The sequence below is a fragment of the Primulina eburnea genome, chromosome 11, assembly GCF_022965805.1.
Source record: "Primulina eburnea isolate SZY01 chromosome 11, ASM2296580v1, whole genome shotgun sequence".
In the NCBI taxonomy this organism is placed as follows: domain Eukaryota; kingdom Viridiplantae; phylum Streptophyta; class Magnoliopsida; order Lamiales; family Gesneriaceae; genus Primulina; species Primulina eburnea.
The window spans coordinates 7,826,404-7,848,205 of record NC_133111.1 but is presented as its reverse complement, the minus strand read 5'-3'; the positions used below and the strand labels follow the sequence as shown (position 1 = coordinate 7,848,205).

The window sequence follows — 21,802 nt, the reverse complement described above, 5'->3', positions numbered from 1 at the left end:
TCATATTCATAGGGGCAGAGAGGCCGCGTTTGGCTCGTGTACAATAAAAAAAAAAATTAAAAAAATTTAAGGATTAAAATTACATAGAATGATTATAGAAAAAATTCGTCAAAATAAATTATTTATGAGAAAATAAATAAATTATAAATAATCTTAGAAATAGGTAAAAAAAATGGAAACAGAAAATAACAGATGATAAAATAAATTAAGTGTAGCAATGTTTGCAACAAGTTGTTGGTATTCATGATCTTGAAGAGTGTGTCACTCAAGTCATGTTTGACCAAAGTGGAATGAAGTCAAGAAGGAAAATAAAACCAGAATAACATTTTGATGGTTGCAGCTCAACTAGTGATTATTCAGCTGGTTGTTCTAGAGTGTTTGATGTACAAAAGTGAGAAAAAGAGTGAACCAATCTTTTGGTGTATTGCTTGTATTGTAATCAAAGAAGTGATCAATGCATTGCCTTTCGTGGTTGTAGGCATCTTAATTGGTCGTACCACGTAAAACTATGTGTCGCTCTTTTTTGATTGTTTATGTAACATTCACATTGATTGTATTGTGTGTCATGTTCTGAAAAAGATTGATAGATATCGGAATCAAATTATAGGTTATTGATTTCACAACAAGTGGTATTAGAGACATGTTGCAGATTCGCTTAATCGGAAGAATGACTAATTAGATTGATATCAAAAAATTTGATGAGAGTGAGACATTGGAATATAGAGGCGCGGTATGTTTGCAATCTTGGTACAACAAAAAGATGCAAAGGCCCTGAGTAGATAGAAGCGTCTCCAGTAATTTCTCAAAGATGAACAGAAATCATAGACTATGGAATTGGCCTTTAGCACACTCACCTTGCAACTTGATAATAAGGTCCTCAGATAAGTAACTTCAGAATCATCAACGCAAGGCCTTTAGAAGAAATTGGAGTATCTTTACATGACCAAGTACTTGAAGAGGAAGTTCTTTGTATTCAAGATGATCGATACAAAGTCTATTAGGGAAAATCTAGATGAGTATAATAGGTTATTCGTTGATCTTGAAAGCTTTGGAATAACAATAGAAGATGGGAATAAGGCTATCATACTCTTGAATTACCTGCCAAGAACTTATTCCACATTTGTTGAAACTTTGAAGTTTGCAAGAGATTTTTTGTTTCTAAGTGATGTGCATAAAGAGTTGAAATCAAAGGATACATATAACAAAGTGAAACTTACACACAAAAAATGCTGAAGGATTTCTTGCAAGGGGCATGTCAGAAACTATATCTGATAAGAATAACCCCAAGAACAAATCTCGAAGTAAGTCCAAGACAAGATCACCCAAAGGGAAGTGCTTTTACTGCCATAAACCAGGTCATTACAAAATATATTGTCCTGGTAAGAAGAAACAACTTGACAAACCAAAGCAACAAGGTGAATTATCCATTGTTCAAGAAGATGATGACAATTCTGAAGTGTTTTTTGTGTCAAATAAATTGCAGTATGATGACAATTCACCTTGTTGAAGTTGTTCTTTTCACATATGCCCCAACATGTCTTGGTTTGAAACTTTTCAGGAAGTATATGGTGGGCAAGTCTTGTTAGGAAACATCAAGACCTGTCATATACATGTTATGGGAATAATCAGGCTTGAAACGCAGGACACAACATAATAAATACTCCAAGAAGTCATATTGTGTCAGAATTGATGAGGAATATAATTTCATTAGGTGATATGGATCAAACTGGTCATTCTTTCACAGCTGAGAAAGGAAGACTGACAGTATCCAAGGGGTCCCTTGTGGTTATGAGAGGAATCAGGAACAACGGGCTATATGTATTATGGCAAACACAATTGTGGGATTTGCTGCTTACACTGAACAAAACAATGATAAAACAAGGTTGCGAAATTTGAGGTTGTGATAAATAAGTAAGAGATGGAAGCTGGAACTACAAAAATGAGGGTTAATTGACACAAGCAGCACACTTCATTTGAGTTTTGTGAGGAATGTATAAAGGGAAAGGCTGCTACAGTCAAGTTCTCTAAGGTAATCCTTCAGAGAAAGGCCTCATTTGACTATGTGCATTATGATATATGAGGACCTTCAAGGGTCTCGTCAAATGGAGAGGCGAGATATTTTAAGATTATGGGTCTATACCTTGAAACATAAGAATGATGTGCTGGAAAAAATCAGAGCATGGTTGGCACTTAAAGAAAATCTCTTAGAAAAAGGACTTAACTTTCTCGAGACTAATAATGGATTGGAATACTCCTAAAAAATTGATGATATATGTCATGACAAAAAGATAGCAAGACATCTCATCGTGGCCAACAAACCTCAAAAAATTGACTGGGCTGAAAGAATGAATAAAACACTTCTTGAGAGGGTGAGGTGCATATTGCAGTGTTCTGGACTGTCAAAGTCTTACTGTACAGAAGCATTGACAACGACTAGATATCTCATAAATAGGATTCCACCAATTCCGCTTTGATGAATGATTCCAATGGAAAAATAGAATGAGAAGCCAGCTACTCTAATGCACCTAAGGACCTTTGGATGTGCAGCCTTTGCACATATCAAGCAAGAGAAGTAAGAAGTTAGATCTATTAAATTTGTTTTCATAGCTTATCATGGGGGTGTAAAAGAATATAATTTGAGATATATTGGACCTGGAAATCAAAGGACATTCATTAGTGGAGATGCCATATTTATTGACCAAGGTTTTGTTAGAGTAGATGTCCTGCAAGCCAACGGTTGGCTAGGGAATTTATTGACTCAAGTGAAATAAACAATCTTTATTTTAATATAATTTGGCTTTTTATAGTCTTGTTATACTTTATCTGTATACCCATGCAAACAGCATAGATAAAGTCCTTGATTATGCTTTAATACAAATGAATCGTAATTCGATGTTGAAACTCATTTGTAAACACTGCATATTCTAAATTCATTCCTAGTCGATTCAGCCGCCTAAAACAGGGATAAATGTCACTTGAGCTCGAGACTAGCATCTGTGATGTTGTGTACTGCGTTTCTTGGTAAGGGCATAGAGATGTCCAAACATGCAGATGAGTAGTCATATGATGATTATACCGAGCAACCCTCCCTCGGAATTTCCAAGTGGTTATCATTCATCGAGAGGATAAGTCCGTGGTTATGATTGTACATCATTAGTCCTTACGACCCGGGACAACACTGAGGCTCTATATGCTAGGACTGTGCTTTGACTCGTTTACCGACTCCAGGAGAGTCATCAGGTGGCGAGGTTGGGTATAGATGCGACACATATAAGAGCCAGTGCATTGTAGTCGGGGATTCATCGCTCACCTGCGGGTGTGGATATCCTATGTGATCTGATGAAATAATAGTGCATGGAAACTCTGGCCATAGTACGAGATGTACATTGGAGAAGCAGTTCTCCAATAGTACACGTGATGCCATTATTATAGTTATCACATAGTTATCGAATTAATATGCAACCCTCGATGAACCAATGGTTGCAGATTCGATCATGATATATGAGATGAAGGGACCGTACTGTACGTTAATCATAATCGACTGGTTCTTGTAGGCACTATCAGTTATACCTAGGGGATCATGGGGCGATGCTACTAGACACTCTTACCATGATCCGATGGGTGCAATCAGAAATGAGTTCTGACATTCTTGATCAAGGTGTTGATGAAAAAAATGGGGCTAACTAGGGTAAGCCCGAATAAAGGATTATGTCTGAATCACAAAGAGTTGTGAACCCACGGCTAGCTGTATCCCTGAACCATTGAGGGTCACACAAGTACTGGATCGTGTGTTCCCTTTGAGAGAATAAATTCAAGGTGTTGAATTTATATTATGTAGTAAATTCAAGAAGTTGAATTTATGATAATTAAATTTTGAGAGAATAAATTCAAGGAGTTGAATTTATAAAATTTGAGAATTTAATTTATTGAACTCAAATGTTGAGTTTATTAAATATTAAATTTTGGAGGTGATGAAATTCAAGGAGTTGAATTTATAATTTAAATAAATTCTATTAAATTTTGGAGGTGATGAAATTCAAGGAGTTGAATTTATAATTTAAATAAATTCAAATGTTGAATTTATAATGTATTTAATTAATTAAGCTCAAAATTTGAGTTGATTAAATATTAAATTAAAATTGATAGGAAATATGTTTAATGGGCTTGTAAGGGTACAAGTCCAACATACTAAATAATTAAAGTTTTAATGAACCTTGATCAATTAATTGAACTAGTTGGACTAGCTCAATTAATTAAATCAAGCTCATTAATGTTAATTATGTAATTAGCTTATGGCTTTATTATAAATAAGGGTTGAGGTGTCAAAAACCTAGCCAACTCCCACCAAACTTTCGAGTACCCTACTTCCAAAGAAAAGGAAATTTTCGGCCTCCTTGATTTTCTTTCCAAGGTTGAGCCGCCTCTCGTTTTAGTCTCCAACGTAAAATCTCTTCCAAATTTTCTAGTGCAATTTGGAAGAGGAACATACCATCTAGTCGTGGACTTGATAGAAAGATCAAACAAGGAATCCCTTGAAAAAGTTCGTAGAGATTGATCAAGAGCTAATCCGTTTATATCGGATTAGTTGGAGCCACGTGATTAATTCACAAAGGTATAAAATTTCAACACCCTATGAATGTTTATGATAAAATCATACGAGCGCCCAAAGCAAAACATATTTGATTGTCAAAATAAATAAAAATATTTTAAACTTCCGCTGCGTTTGGACGCGTAGAAAACCGAGATCCAACAGGTTTTCCCATGAAAGAGCTAACAACCTCTGTAGAGTCTTTACAAACGAAGCAAGTATTAGTGGATGCTCCAATGGAGGTGGATCTACCTTCCATCTCATCCAAATCAGGTTTTGAAGTTGATGATGTTGATGAACCAAATGAATTTTGGACAAGACCACGCTCATCAAAGTCAAGATTATCTACTGGTTAAGAAAAAAGAAAGGAGAGTGATAAGACCACCACTATGATTTGGGTATGATGGTATTGTATGCTAGGCACTTTCAATAGCTGTAATCACTAGCGATGATGAGCTTTTAAGTGTTTCTGAAGCCATGCGCTCAAAGGACAAGCATCTCTGACTACAAGTTATGCAAGAAGAGGTGGATTCTCTAAATAAAAACATAACATGGGAGTCAGTACCAAGACCACAAAATAAAAAGTTCATAGGCTACAAGTGGTTCAAAAGAAATAAGGGAATATTCATGTAGAGAAACCAAGGTTTAGATCTAGGATAGTTGCTAAGGGTTTCTCACAGGTTGAAGGAACTTATTTTCAGTAACTATTCTCACCAGTTGTACAACATAAATCTATAAGGCAGTGATATCTCTGGTAACATATCATGATCTTGAACTTGAACAACTCGATATAAAAAAAACATTTTTACACGGAGAGCTTGATGAAGACGTATTCATGCAACGACCAGAAAAATTTGAGTTTGAATGAAAGAATTCTTTGGTATGTAAACAAAATAAATAATTTTATAAGCTTAAACAAGGTCCTAGGCAATGATATAAGAAATTTGATGATTTCATGGCCAGTAAAAAGTTCAAGAGAAGCGAATATGATTGGTGTGTATACATTAAAGTACTGAAAGATGGCTAAAGGATGTACATTCTATTGTATGTGGATGACATGATATTGGCCCGTAAAGACATGGTTGAAATCAATAAATTGAAGGCAGAACTGAAAAAAAGATTTGAAATGAAAGACTTAGATCATGCAAAGAAGATTTTAGGTCTGAAAATAAGAAGAGAGAGAGAAACAAGGTTGTTTCTAAACCAAAAGAGTTACCTTCTTAAGGTGTTGAACATGTACAATATGATGGATATCAAGGTTGTTCAGGGCTCCATAGCCTCCCACTTCAAGCTATCAGTATCATAATCTCCATAGATAGAAGAAGAAAGATATGAAATGCATAATATCCCTTATGCTAGTGCAGTAGGCAACATCATGTATGCTTAGATTTATGCTAGGACAAATTTGTCCTATGTTATTAGTCTAATAAACATATTCATGACAAATTCAGGAAAATAAAATTAGCAAGCCATGAAATATAACTTGAGATATGTGAAAAGATCCCATGATCTAGGACTCTATTTTGATAGTAACAAAACACTAGATGAAATGGTGATAGGTTATACAGATTCAGATTTTGCAGGAAGTGTAGATACAAGAAGATCACTCACTAGAGATGTGTTTACTTTATATGGCACTGCCATCAGTTAGAAATCTATTCTACAACATGTGGTAGCATTAACCAAGACAGAAGCTAAATACATAGCAATCACAAAGGCAGTAAAGGAAGTTATGTGAATGAAAGGCTTCATGGAAGATCATGGATTATCACTAGTTGTGGTAATATATTGAGATAGCCAAAGTGTTGCTCGCTTGATAAACATCAAGTGTTCCATGAGAGGTCTAAACTCATAGACATTAAGCTGCTTTGCATTAGAGCAGTAATTGAGACATGGAAAATTCGGGTACTAAAAATAAGCACTCAATAGAATCTTGCAGATATGTGCACAAAGGTACGAACTGGTAACAAGCTTGATAGCCACTTGGAGAAGGTAAATGCGATCAGGAATAAGCAGCCATGAGAACTGGATGGTAGAGGCAATGATGACTTAAATGAATTGGTGAAAAGGTGGAGAAATGTGAAGAGTGTGTCACTCAAGTCATGTTTAACCAAAGTGGAATGAAGTCAATAAAAAATCAGAATAACGGTTTGATGGTTGCCGCTCAATGAGTGATTATTCAGATATTTGTTGACTTGGAGAATGTTTAGAGAAATATAAATAGAAAGGAAACAACTTGGAGATTGAATAAGGGAACTTACTTGATCATTGTGTTGGACAACTGCAGTCTTTTAAGAATCATGCAAAGCACTAGAGAGTGAATTTTTCTAGAGTGTTTCTTTACAAAAATGAGAACAAGAGTGAACAAATCTATTGGTGTATTGCTTGTACTATCATCAAATAAGTGATCAATGCATTGCCTCTAGTTGATGTAGGCATCTTGATTGACCAAACTACGTAAAACTTTGTGTCATTATATTTTGATTGTTTATGTAACATTCATATTTATTTTCTTTGTGTGTTCATGTTCGGAATAAGATCTAATAAATCTTGGAAGCAACTTATATTAGTTGGCGATTGATTGAGTATGAAAATTTTGGTTGTTTTCAAGCATTGGAATATTATAACAAAGTCAAAACGGTATCAATCCTTTTGTTAACTACAAACCTCCACTAATATCTTATATATGTGTGTGTTAGAGTAGGTATATAGCAAGTCAACTTGTAACTTGAGCTTTATTGACTTTTATGTAAAAAAAACTTTATTTTAATAATATTTTATGGTTTTATCCAATTATGACAATTAATTTATCTTTAAATTCATGCAAACTGTATAGTTAAATCTCTTGAATATACAATAGGTACCACGAGGTCTTTCTCGTAGCGTAAGATTATGAAACTTATTAGGAAGTGTACTGTATATTTCAAACAGGTTCCTAGTCAAATCAGCCGCCTAAAATAAGGATAAAGGTCGCTTATGCTTGAGACGAGCATCTATGATGTAATCGTCATGTTTCATTGGTAATGACATAGAGATGTCTGTTCATACAGATGAATGATCATTTGATGATGCATTGAACAACCTTCCATTGGACTTTCCAAGTTGTTATCACTTATCAAGTGAAAATGCATGTGGTTATAGTTGTACACCATTTTTCCCTTGACCTGGGATAACCTGGAGGCTCTGCGTACTAGTGATGCTCTTTGACTCGTTTATCAACTCGATTGAGGGTCATCAGATGGGCGATGTTGAGTGTAGTTTTTGAATATGTAGGATCCAATGCATTGTAATCGAAGATTCACCATTTGCCTACTGATGAAGATATCATATGTGGTCTGATTAGTTAATAATGTAAGGAATCTCTAGTACTACTCAAAGATATATCATATCATTATCGAATTCATTTTCAACTCTCAATATATCATTTGTTGCAGATTCGATTGGGATATATAAATTTAAAAGACCGTATTGTACACTAACCATTACTTAAGGTTCTTGGAGGGACGATCAGTGATACCTAGGGTATCATACGGCGATGCTATTAGACATTCTTACCATGATCTGATAGGTGCGATCAGACTTGAATTCTGACATTCTTGATCAAGAGTTTGATGAAAAGAATGAGGCTAATTAGGGTAATCACGATTAAGAATAAATGTTATTTTGAATCACAATGTAATTCTAAACTCACGGCTAGGTGTATCTCTATGTCATTGAATGTCACACAAGTATCAGATTTTGTGTTCCTGTCGAGATAGTCAAATTTAAGGAGTTGAATTTGGTGATTGTATTTTGATGGAGATCAAACATATTTCTCATAAAGGAGTTTATAAATTAATTCCATATAATAGAAGTTTGTGAAAGTTAGTTTAACTGCAAATTAAGTGAGGAAAGTGGAACGGCCTGTTTTAGCGAAAGAATACACAAAACCGACAGCTGTCAAAAATGATCATGAACATTTTTTGTCCTTCGAAATTTATATGAACAAGATTTGTACCTTCGACACATTAGCGCATTCTGATCGTCTATCGGAGTTATAACGAGTTCATAAATTTATTTAATAAATTTAAAATCTACTAATTAAATAATAATATTAGTAATGATTAATACTATATGTACATGATTCTCATGGAATATTATAGAGATGTCTATAATTGAATAATTAATTAATAATTAATTAAGAAATTATATAATGGTTATTCAATTTTACACATATTTTTATAAATGCATACATACATACATATATATATATATATATATATATATATATATATATATATATATATATATATATAGATGTACTTAAATATATATACATATATGGATATCAAGAATTGACTTTGCATGATATATATACTACATGAAAATTTTAATTAATAAAAATAAATGAATCCTAATGGGATTATGATTATGAGTCCTAGAAGAATTGAGTTGTTGTATTTTTATTGATATGTTGTCAAAAATTGATAATATGTAACATAACAATACACAACTACACACAAAATATATCCCTTATCTCCTAGAAGTAAATTTTGAGGAACAAAAATTCGGCCACCTTCTTCAATCGCGCCGCTGCAACACCTCCACATTTTTTAAATTCTGGCAATCCAATCTTGACTCTAAATCTTTTAGATTTCTAGTGCGATCTAAACGAAGAACTCTATATCTAATCGTGGACCTTATTTGACGATCGAAGAATGAGGAAGATCCGTTCATTGATATTAAAAAGAAGAACCAACTCCACTAATCTCGAACTGGTTTGATGTCTAACATTAAATATACAAATGTAAACAGATTTAAATATTCTATGAATGTTGTTTAGTATGTAATAATACTTATTCGAACATGTATACTATATATCTAATATATAATTAGATGTGTAAATGAACATAATCGAGCTGAATATGACAAAATATTGGAGATTTGAGTTTTGCTCGAATTAGTGTTATTCGAGGTTGATCTCGATTCGATGTTCAAATTTTTTTTTTTGCTCGAATTCGGTTCATATTAAACTAGATTTCAACTCGAAAGATTCCGACATATTCGCGAATTATTCAACTATTACTCAAGTACTCAAAAGACTCAGACTTTATTAATGAAATATAAGGCTCATTGGTGGCTCGCGAACTATTGAATAAAATAATTTGGACTCGAGTTCGGCTCGAAAAAAGTTCGAAGAATGAGGAAGATCAGTTCATTGAGATTAAAAAGAAGAACCAACTCCACTAATCCCGAACTGGTTTGATGTCTAACATTAAATATACAAATGTAAACAGATTTAAATATTCTATGAATGTTGTTTAGTATGTAATAATACTTATTCGAACATGTATACTATATATCTAATATATAATTAGATGTGTAAATGAACATAATCGAGCTGAATATGACAAAATATTGAAGATTTGAGTTTTGCTCGAATTAGTGTTATTCGAGGTTGAGCTCGATTCGATGTTCAAATTTTTTTTTGCTCGAATTCGGTTCGTATTAAAACTCGATTTCAACTCGAAAGATTCCGACATATTCGCGAATTATTCAACTATTACTCAAGTACTCAAAAGACTCAAACTTTATTAATGAAATATAAGGCTCATTGGTGGCTCGCGAACTATTGAATAAAATAATTTGGACTCGAGTTCGGCTCGAAAAAAGTTCGAATATTTTCGAATTCGGCTTGAATTCTATGTTTTCGAATAAAATCAAATATTTTTCAAACCGACTCAAAAAACTGACAATCGATTTGGTTCATTTACATCTATATATATAATTTAAGAAAATAATATATGATAAAAAAAACTAAAAGACAAGAAGACGTCCCCAAAAATATAGGCGGACCCCATTTTCTTATTTACAAGTCAGATTTGAAATAATTTTACAATATGGTTGTCATTATTGCTTGCACGTCAAGTCATTGAAAGAAATATCAGCCAAATGACGAATAATTCCAAAAATATGTGTTCGAATGAGATGTAACTTTTCAAATTTGCTATGCAAAGCATTATTTTTAGGACTGAAAAGATACTCTCAACTCTCAATGTGCATTAAACTTTTGAAAGCTCATGAGCTGGTACAGGGTAATATTATGGATGATTAAACGAGTCGATTCGAGCTCAACAATATCATATTTGAGCTCAGTTCGTTTAAACTATATATAAGATCAAGTTTGGCTCGAGTTCGATTCAAGATTTTATCTTGAAGCCCGAACTCGACTCGTTTTAAAATTACTAAGCTCGCGTATCGATGGTTATTTAATATCACTTTATCATGTTTAATAAGTTTGGATCGAGGCCGGCTCGTTAAGAGGGCTCATTTTTGAGATCGTCAAACAAGCTCATTTTCGAGCTCGTCGACATTCTTAACCAAAAGACCGACTAAGATATACAAATTTAAGAGGGTATGCTTCTCATATTATAGTATGTCAATCATTTCTACTAAGATATCAATGTGAGACAATGCGAGTTTTCTTCCGAAGCTTGAGTTATTGTATACTCGCGGCACATCAAACTAGCCGAGCTCGAGGACATAAACGAGACAAGCTTACGAGCCAAATATCCTTAGCTCGAGCTTTGCGAACATGCTTACGGTCCAAATATCTTTAAGCACGAGCTCGGATCGCTAAAATTGTCGAGCTTTTGCTTGAGTCAATAAGTTTAACGGACGATCTCAGACAAGCTTTTTACAGAGCTCTCCCGAGCAGCTTGATTCATTTACATCCCTACTTGGAGCACATCAAATTTACATTTAATTTTTTTGAGATTCTAGAAGCTTCTAATTTTTTTGAACACCACCACCAAGTTTCTAGTGTAATCAATGTTGGTGGATTTCACTACTTTCATTTGTCTCAAATTCTTTAGCCCATAAAATCGTTATTTTGGGACCAAGTCTTTGGAGCACTACAGCGCGTCCTGTTCAAAAAAGAACATGCAACAACTGCTTGGAAAGATCCAAAAAAAGAAAGAAATGCAGCGGAAAAGAATTATGCAATTCAACATCAACAAACTCAAGCAGAGCAATTTCAGCAAAATCCAATCTTAATTTTAATCTCATTTTTGTGTTTACATTTCAGAAATTTTCGTACTTTTTGAACCTAATAATAGTGTTCGACTTGGTGACAAAAATTAGTTTTTACGAAAATACTCTATCTATTTGAATAATTAGTATTTTTTTTCATATAATTTTCCTATAATTACAATTCTAATCCACTTTAAATTTTAAAAATTCTCATATTATCTCTGCAAACAACATATTTAATACAATTACATTATCATTATCCAAATAATAATTAAAAAATATGATAAAAATTTATGGATTAATTAACCAATCAGTGATCATGATCATTATTCATATATATAATTTTTATTATTTTGGATAGGTGTCGTGTGCGTTGTTTGTTAGTGTGTGTGTCTCTATATATATATATATATATATATATATATATATATATATATATATATATATATATATATATACTATGCTAGAAATTTATGGCCTCAATTTTAAATAAGATAAAAATTTATGTGAGATGGTTTCACGTATCGTATTTATGAGATAGATTTTTTATTCGAATCATTAATGAAAAAATATTAATTCTCATATTAAAAATATCATATTAAAAATATTATTTTTGATTGTAAACATAAGGAATCGAGTTGACCGAATCCGTCTCTAACCAGACCCACTCCCCGAACTAGTAGTGTAACGATGGGACAATAAAAAATATATGACTCTTTTTAAATTTAATTAAATAAAAGGGATTTTGACTTCTTTAAATCAAAGAAAGGGAGTTGACTGTTGTTAGTTAGGTGAGTTCATTTATTAAGTTAAGTGAGATCATTTATTAGTTCATTAATTAATTAGTTATTTATATTTTATTTTTTAAAAAATATTTTTTTATTGATATCGGCGATTTCATGTTTCATTTATATATTCTTCCCAGCAAAATAATCGATTCAGGTTTAAGTTATTTTTGTGTTCCTGACGTAAAAAATCATTTGAATTAAATGTAATTTGTTTGAATTTAAAGGCTATCGATTTGATTTTACTAATATGTAATGTGTTTGAGTTGAATTTTTAATTTTGGGTCGAGGGGATGGTGAGTGGGTGGAGTGGACAAGATTGTTCTTTAAATTTTAAGTTTGGGTCGAGTGGGTGGTAAATTGTTGGGTCGAGTGGGTCGAGTGGTGGTGTTTGGGGTTTGGTTTAGGGTTTAGGGTTTGGGTCGAGTTTGGGTCGAGTGGTAGAGAGATTTTGAATTTTGATCATTTCATAATACATAAGTCATTCTATATATGATTAGAACGTAAATATATATAAAAAATTTATTTGTGTAAACATTTTAATATGAGTTATATATTATAATTTAAGTGTGTTGGTTAAAATTTCATAACAATATTAGACGAATGTATCTCTTATCGGGTTGAATTTATGCTCGACTAAAATTCTTAACAAATTTTTAATTCCAATAAAATTTTTAACAAATTTCATAATAATAGAACCTAAAAAACTCATAACATGTAAGACTCGATTCAAATTAAACTACTCTACCCAAAAAATTGAGTATATTGTGTGGCGCGACCCACTCAACCCAATTTTGGGTTGAGTGGGTCGTACCACACATATATTGTGTGGCGCCACCCACTCAACACAATTTTGGGTTGAGTGGGTTGCGCCTATATGTGTGGCGCAACCCACTCAACCCAAAATGCAACCCACTCAACACAATTTTGGGTTGAGTGGGTTGCGTCTATATGTGTGGGTTGTGTGGCGCAACCCACTCAACCCAAGTGCCACACAATATATATGTGTGGCACGACCCACTCAACTCAAATTGGGTAGAGTGGGTCGAGTCAAAGAGCTACAATTTGTGTGATTAGAAACAATAATCCTAATACAATTCAAATCACAACTTGCTTTCATTTTTTATGATGTTATATAATTGATCAATTCATGAATCATTCTCTAAATATATTTTTTGTATGAGATCGTTATTAGATTGAATGTAGTAAAAAAATTTCACATAAATTAACTAAAAATCAATGTAAAATATCATATAAATGTTTTAATCCAACTATCATATAAATGTTTTAATCCAACGACCATAATTTATCACAAATACAACAACAACAATAATGCCTAGATTCTTCAATCTTCTGATCGTTCAATTGATAGGCATTTTCCCTAAACATGGTATAACTTGCTGTCGCTAAACAGTAAACTTCACATTCACCGCTGCAATGAAAAAACAAACATAAATTATACATTGATATACATTAAACAATAATGAAATAATAATTTTTTAAGAAAATTAACCTGATTTTTTTAGTAAAAAAATTATTTGGCCTAGTTATTGGGTCGTGCTCTTCTTGGGTCAGCACGACCCAAGCACAACCCAATTGGGTTTGGGTCGTGCTCTTGGGGAAGAGCTTTCCCGAGAGCAGCAGCTAAGCTGCTGCTCACGGTCGAGCTCTTCCTCTTCACGAAGAGCTCGACCCAGGGCTCGACCCAAATCTAACTTCGATAACAAATTCAAATTTCAAAATAAATTTTTTATTAATACGTGATTTTCTTGTTGGATTTCTTGCAGATGAATATTTTTTAGACTCATCGTTAATTCTTAGCAAAAAACCAGAACAATGATGCAAGATGGAAGATGGTTTGAGTGTGCAGCAACAGCAGATGAGGAAAAAAAAAATCTTGGGTTGAGATGAGAAAGAGTGGGTCGCAGAAAAAGGATGGAATTATAAATTATTTTTATTTAATTAAATTATATTATATAAAAAAATAAAATAAATATTTAAATATTCTAATCACAAAATTAGTTTTTAAACAAATTTAAAATAAAGGATAAAAAAATAAAATTACATTCAATCCCTTTTTCTTAATAAATACTTCCATCACTCCCGTTTTCCTCATTTTCCCGTGTAACGATGGCTTTCCTCGTTCCATTCGCGCGAAAGAACGAGGATTTCTAGATCACAAACGAATCCCCAAATCAATTTTCTCTGCATCAAGTTGTCACTATCCTCAACCTAGACCAAAATATCTGGAGCACTAAAGCCCCAAATTTCCATCATTTGCTCCTTTTCATAGTATCTGAATCAATGTCGTCGTCCCCAGCTGCAGCAAAAGTCGTGGTTGAATACGCAAAGTCGGGCCGATCGTTGTGTAAAAAATGCTCAAAATCTATAGCTTCCGGTGTTCCAAGGTTGGGTTTGGTTAGCAAAGACCCCCGAGGGTTTGATATGACCAAATGGCATCACTTGAATTGCTTTCCTCCTAGTGGGTCTAGTTCTATTTCACCAGCTGAGTCCATCTCTGGTTTCTCATCGCTGAAGGTGAACATGTGATGGAATTTTCCTGTTGTTTTTGCTCAATTTATTCCCTATTTCAGCTGCAAATATCCTGTGAATGTAAGAAGATTTGGTCGCTATAGTGACCCATAGTGTAATTTTGTGGTGGGTTTTTTTTGAATATTTTGAGAAGAAGTGAGTTTGCAGTAATATTTAACTTTTGAAAGATATCCGTAATTCTACTTATATATTCTCCAATCCTGTGTAATTGCAGAGCAGTGATCGGGATTTTTTGATGAAATTAGCAAATGAAGTTACTCAAGCGTCAAATAAGGTAATGCTGCCACGGAGAATTGCCTATAGTTTAGACTTCTTTGCGAAGACCAATGTAACTGATAAAGTTCTAAGTTGTAGCATGTCAGATATTTGATTCCGTACTGAAGCTAAATATGTTGGGGCATGAACACTTTTTTTTTTCTTTTTTCGGGTTTGGGAACTACACCCAGTCAAGACCATGCCAATCCAATCGCGTACTTGGAACTAAGAATGATTATCAGGCTCTTACAACATTGATTTGGAGAACTTTCCATCATTTAATGGACCCTTCAGGCTTCATCCTTGTACTGTTCAAAGTCTTTCTGCCCTTTTTTAATGCTAAGGAGCTCTTTTTACCATGGCTCACCATTTTAAGATTGCTGATTCCCGACGAATAGAATAATTGCATTTGCACTTCGTCACGCTTTATCATCGTCAGTTTGAGCAGAAATCTAACCTTTTGCATATATAAGGAAACAAAAGGGACAGCTGGTGGAGCTTCTAAATGCATTCCTTGAAGATGGCTTAAAATTCAATTGTTTATATAATCTACCTCTGACATAGATATTTGATACTGTCATTTGTCTCACATATATTAGGTTCATGGTATAGACGAAGAGGAAGAGTTGGAGCAAGGAAACTTGAAGAAACAAAAGGTAGACAACTACACTTTTTATCTAGCATGGAATCTAACTGATAAAATTATGACATTTCAGATTGTTCTTTCTTTTCTTTTCTTGTCCCTTTTTTTTGAAGTTGTGAGGTTATGTTGATGATCTCAACACCATAAATACATAAATCTAATTCAATTTTTCAGCACTTCCCAGAATTACTCTTTTAATATATTACATATATTTTAATCCAATAAATTATATTTTAAAATTATAACATATTCATACAAATATCCATTCAGATATAATTTAATATTATTTACTGGACAAAACATGATTTCACTGGAATTAAAAACCATATCCCTCAAAAAATAGTTTTAGACATACCTTTTCATCTTGCTAAACCATATCTCAAAACCTTTCCCGTGAAGAAATTTATTTCTGTTTTCTGTTTTAGATATGTGCTCTTGGTCAAAAAACGTAAAAGGCTGAGATATGAAAACTAGCTTGGATATGCATAGATTTTGAAAGTTACTTTCATTTTCAGAATTTTTGGAGATTCAAGATCTGTACGTCGTAAATTGTTTGACTTCAGTTATTGGATTATATTAAAAGAGAGTGGAATCCTGTGGCCTAGTTAGTGAATAGAGCATGACCTTGAGGGGTGTTTAGATGCATCAACTCTGTGATATATTGGTTATCTAAGGTGTTGTGTGGGGCTTTAAGCCTTTTAAAACTTACGGTTATGGTCTGTGATTGAGCAAGCTTCTATGGAATTTACAAAAATGTTCTCGTGGCTCGCAGTTCAAATTTGACTTTGCAATTGTACGTCATCAGTGTGAATAATTTGCTTAAAAAGTATATCCTTTACCACACCAGTTTTCTGCCTGTATCACTGCTTTGGTGATCCCTAAGATCACATCTTACCTAATCGGGGAGTTGTTTTTTTAAGGTTTTTATAATCAGTTGTTGAGTCCTTCAGTGCTGTCAAGTATTGTGGTACTTTTTGAATTTCTTTTAGCTAATAAATTTGCAAGGATATTTGGAAGCCATGCATCTGTTAATATCCTGTTACATGACAAAATTTCTTATAGTTCGGATATGAGGATGGGGGAATGCTGGAGATGTCCATATCCACTTCTGATATCAAAGACATGTACAAGGTATGAAATTCAGTGATAACTTTTTATGTTCAAGCATCACGTGATAGCAAGATTGCATTTATGGTTTTTTTGGGCGATTTGGTACTGTATGGTGCATCTCTCGCCTGGCCATCTTTAACTTACATGTTCTTTTTTGGGTATTTTATTGTGTAAAAATTATTTATTTTACCAAATTTTCTTCTTTTACAAAGTTTTTTAAAATCGTTACCTCATTTTTCAGGATGCTATGTTATTGCCTAAATGGAAAGCTTTCCAGACCATCATATTTCTTGAACGGGTAAGTGTCTTATTTAAATGATGGTGTTTTTCCAGTGCAAAGAGTTGCAAGGATGTTAAAGTGAACTACCGAATTACCATTTTTGTATCAATATTGTTTTTTCAATACAATGTGCTTGATATAATTGTGGTTTATTGCTCTTTCTCTTGAGAGACTTTTCTTGTAATGATGTTATCATGTTACTAGAACAATTGCCATGTTTTCTGTAAATAGTTGCTTTCTTGACTCTCTACATGTCCCTAAGTTGCTGCTAATTGAAATATCAATTTCATGTTCTGAATTTGAAAATTATTCACTTTATTTCTGCCAATCTAATTTGCATATCTTCTGTTCATGTGTGCATAACACTACTCAACTTTAGAATATTTTCATGCTACGTAACCCAACAACTTCTGGAAATCAGCTTTTTTTGGAATTTTTTTAAGGATGATGGTCTTCACGATTCACAAAAGATTGCGGCCTTTGATTTTGATGGGTGTCTTGCAAAGACATCTGTGAAAAGGTATGATTTTACTGGTGTTGTAGGCACGTGTTGTAGGCACTTTATGATATTTTGAACTGTTTTATGAACTGGATGATTCTTCTATGTACGGTAAACTGTATCAGCCTGCACCTAAATGTTGTGACATGTTGTTCGTATAAGATCATGAACCATTGATTCTACCTTGGAGCATCTGATACAAAATGGAATAATAATATAGAGGGTCCTTGAACAAATTCTATTTTGATTTTTAGTGTTTTTCCCTTGCAAAGATTAGTAGTTCTATGCGTGCTGCTATTGCGGCAGAAAAAAATAACAGTATGCATGAGTCTGCTTGACTTGAAGCCTCTTTTTAGTTAATAGCATCAGCTCTTTGTTAAATGCCATAATATTTGACATATCAGGGTCACTTGGCAATTGATCTAATTTGACCAGAATTTATTGGATTTATTAAGCCTTTTTGGAAGCTTAATCACCTGATGACAATGATTATTCAATTTCATTCTTTTTTTTTTATCTTAGAGTGGGTGCTGATGCATGGTCCCTTATGTATCCTTCGATACCTGAGAAACTTCAGAATTTGTATAATGATGGCTTCAAGCTGGTTTGCTCCTTTTTCTTCAGGATCTCTGAATCAGTTTGAATTATACAATATTACAGCGATTAACTAAATTTGAAATGTATGTTGACTAAATAGTTGGCCTCGTCAATAGGTTATTTTTACCAATGAGTCCAATATAGACCGCTGGAAGAATAAGCGGCAGGCAGCTGTTGATTCCAAACTTGGACGACTTGAGAATTTCATTAAGCTTGTGAAGGTCCCCATTCAGGTTTATTTGCTGTCTCTACACAGTCTCATGTTCTGTTTGGTAGAGCTTTGGAACAGTTGTGATCCACAATATACTTGTCAAGATTTCTGTTAGCTGTTTCCTGTAACAAGATATTTTTTATGTGTTCTTAAATAATGGGTGTGCTTGTGATCTCCATATATGATATGTTCTGTTGACTCACTATGTGAATTCTCTTTTATTTTGTATGTTAGCCTTGTCCTTTTTTCCTGAAACAAAATGTTCTTTTATCGATTGCTTTATGCTTGTGGTAACACTAATATATCTATCTATTAGAAAGCAGTTCTGATTTATTTTGAATAAATCTTCTTTGTTTTATTCTTTGTATTAGTGAGTTTATTTTATCATGATTTCTCTCAACCCCACTTATGTTTGTTGTTCAATATGAGAAACAAGATTAGTAGATTCAGTTGAACCCTATACGGTAATGTGGACAACAGAAAGCTGTTTGACTCGATTGTAAGACTAGAGATCTGCTTGATGCATTCTCTGGTTTTGGACAAGTTATAGCATTTCAAATGCCTGCTGTCTGTCCTCTTGTTTTGCATAAGAGTGCAAAGTTTATTATTGGTCGTTGTTTGGCACACACCAGCTCCAGCTTAGAAATAATCAAGCTGGAAATATAACGAAAAAATGTGGCCTTTGATGGTGAAAACTCTGATTTTAATGTCTGTTTCCTTTCTGTATGTCCAACATAGCAGCCCCAGTATTTTACAGCATACTACTGCTCCATGAAAATTTTGATTTCTTGATGCAGAAATGTGTTATGTTTCATTGGCCATTGCTCTTTTTTTTTTTCCTCTTTTTTTAAAGTGTGCATGTGATGAAGTAATGATTGTGTGAACAACTGGAAACATTAAGAAAAGTGACATTTCAGGTTTTTATTGCTTGTGGGTTGAGTTATGGTTTACCAGAGGATCCCTTTCGCAAGCCAAAACCTGGGATGTGGAAAATTATGGAGAAGGAATTCAATTCTCGCCTCCCCGTTGACATGAATCAGTTATTGTTCACTTCCTCTTTCTCCTTATAGTGTTTAGCTGTAAATCTTACCATCCAATTATGTTGGTTTCATTCTTTGGTACAATTGATATGCCAAGTTAATGGCCTGACATTTTTACTCTACTGTGTAGATCCTTTTATGTGGGTGATGCAGCTGGAAGACCAGACGATCACAGCGATGCTGACATAAAATTTGCGCAGGTTCTACAAAATTATGTTACAGCTTAAATTTATTATTTTATATCTAATAGAGTTCCTACAATGTTACATGACTTGTTTCTTTTAGCTTAGACATCTCTACTGATTCTTGAACTAATTATGCAATGAGATCTAAGTTCGGGATCTGGTGGTGTGTTTAGAGGAAATAAGGGAGCTAACATTCCCCGTCGATATCTTTTCCCCCTTTTTACCCATGCTTGCCCCAGTTTTATTTGAAATTCTACAGTTTTTTTTTTTATCTGTCCACGATGAAGCTAATTTGTTAGCCACAACATGTCTCATTACCTCTTCAAGCACTTGCATTGTTGCTCAACCTCTACACATTGTTGTGTTGTTGGATATGATGTTTGTTTGTGGATGGCCAATCATGTCTGTGTCATCAGTGTACCCCAGTCACGACTCCTACTCAGTATCTCACAGTAAATATCATAATTAACTTCTTTGGAATGTGGATATTTAACTTCTTTGGAATGTGGATATTTGCAGGCTATCGGACTAAAATTTTACGTTCCTGAGGAGTACTTCATCAATTTGGGCTAGTACCCGGTTTTCCATTTTTGCCTTTACAAATTGTCCAAATGTAAATCTGATCCCCTCTTCATCCAAGTGATCAGAGATTTTGCTCTGTTTGGGTAGAAGGGAAACTGAAATATGATATAATTAAGTGGAACTGGTAATGTATTCAGGCTTTTCTCTTTATTTTATTTTTTTTTCTTTTAGAATCATCGTGCTTTGTTTTCTTCTCCAGCAGCTACTAAAATCGATAATTTATTTCTATCCACGGAATAAATTACTTGACCCCGTTTAAAAGTAGTCCATAAATTAACATGTTTTTTACAATGAAAATAACTATATTAAAAAAAATTAACATTTTTGTTATACGACAGTCCAGTCTACACTCCCAACTCTCCGAGACCCACCACTCTCTTCAGTAAACGGCATCATCGTTCCTTCTCTTCCTCTTCTGTCTCTTCCTTGGCCGCTTTCCGCCGCAAACCTCTGCGAAACAGCATTCCTTTTCCGATCATAGCTAATTTCCGAGTCCCTTTCGCCGCAAACCAAAACAAAGGAGACGTCACTTTGTATGTCACTATTATTTTAAGTTTGGTCATATCAAACCATACTGTTTCAAGTTGAGGGGTGACTAATGAGCTGGAGGCAAATAGAATGTTGCACCAAGTGACACTAAACTCCAACCACAACACTTTCGCCAATAAACCCTGAGTAAAGAAGATTTGGTTAGATAATGTTGAAATTCATTGTATTGTTGTTTATGCCTCCTTAAAAAATAACTCTGCAGGTATCTGGTATTTCGATAGTGGGTGCTTACGCAACATAACAAGTTTGAAAGACTATATTATTGATTATTGAATTAAAAAGTCGCCGAGTAACATATGGAAATGGTGCAAAAGGAATGATTGCTAGAAAAGAGACGGTGAACATTGATGGACTTTCTAAGCTTCACAATGTTCTTCATGTCAAAGTACTTAACTCAAACTTAATAAGCATTAATCAATAATGTGATGATGACTTGCATGTTAAGTTTGACAAAAATACTAAGCTAATGTTCATGTCATGATACATACTAGATCTTTTGATAATTGTTATCAATTGGGAGAGAAACATGTTTATAGACATATGAAGGTAAGTGAACTAGACTTGCGACATCAAAAGTTGGGCCATGCAAACTTCAGGACATTGAAAAATCTAGCAAAATATGATGTTGTGTGAGGTATGCATAATTTAACCTTTGGAAAACCTTATGTTTGAGGAGCATACCAGAGAGCTAAGCAAACCTATGTTCTGCACCAAGTGTTATAACACTTTGGGACAACACGGTATCTTGAATTCTTACACATGGATTTTATGGGTCTAATGAAAGTGGAAAGATTGAGAGGTAAAAAGTATTTATTTGTTTGTGTTGATGATTTTTCACGTTTTACAAGTGTAATCATTCTTAGAGAAAATTCAGATTCTTTTGATGCATTTAAAAAACTACTTGCATGAATTAC

At 33.7% G+C, this 21,802-nt stretch overlaps 1 protein-coding gene across 1 annotated transcript; it reads left to right on the top strand.

Moving 5' to 3' along the window:
- The first annotated feature begins 14,507 nt into the window (after nt 1–14,507).
- LOC140805070 (polynucleotide 3'-phosphatase ZDP-like) lies at nt 14,508–20,508 on the top strand. The gene is made up of 11 exons (XM_073161254.1): nt 14,508–14,922; nt 15,152–15,211; nt 15,792–15,848; nt 16,898–16,966; nt 17,187–17,243; nt 17,669–17,745; nt 18,247–18,328; nt 18,438–18,554; nt 19,450–19,571; nt 19,703–19,772; nt 20,277–20,508. Exons 1-11 carry the CDS (start codon nt 14,689–14,691, stop codon nt 20,328–20,330), a joined length of 999 nt encoding a protein of 332 aa, XP_073017355.1. The 5' UTR covers nt 14,508–14,688; the 3' UTR covers nt 20,331–20,508.
- Nucleotides 20,509–21,802: the final 1,294 nt, after the last annotated feature.

Coding starts and splice junctions, on each gene's coding strand:
- LOC140805070 (XM_073161254.1), top strand. CDS start 14,689: ATGTCGTCGTCCCCAGCTGCAGCAAAAGTCGTGGTTGAATACGCAAAG. Junction 15,212..15,791: donor TTACTCAAGCGTCAAATAAG/GTAATGCTGCCA, acceptor CACATATATTAG/GTTCATGGTATAGACGAAGA. Junction 16,967..17,186: donor ATATCAAAGACATGTACAAG/GTATGAAATTCA, acceptor CTCATTTTTCAG/GATGCTATGTTATTGCCTAA.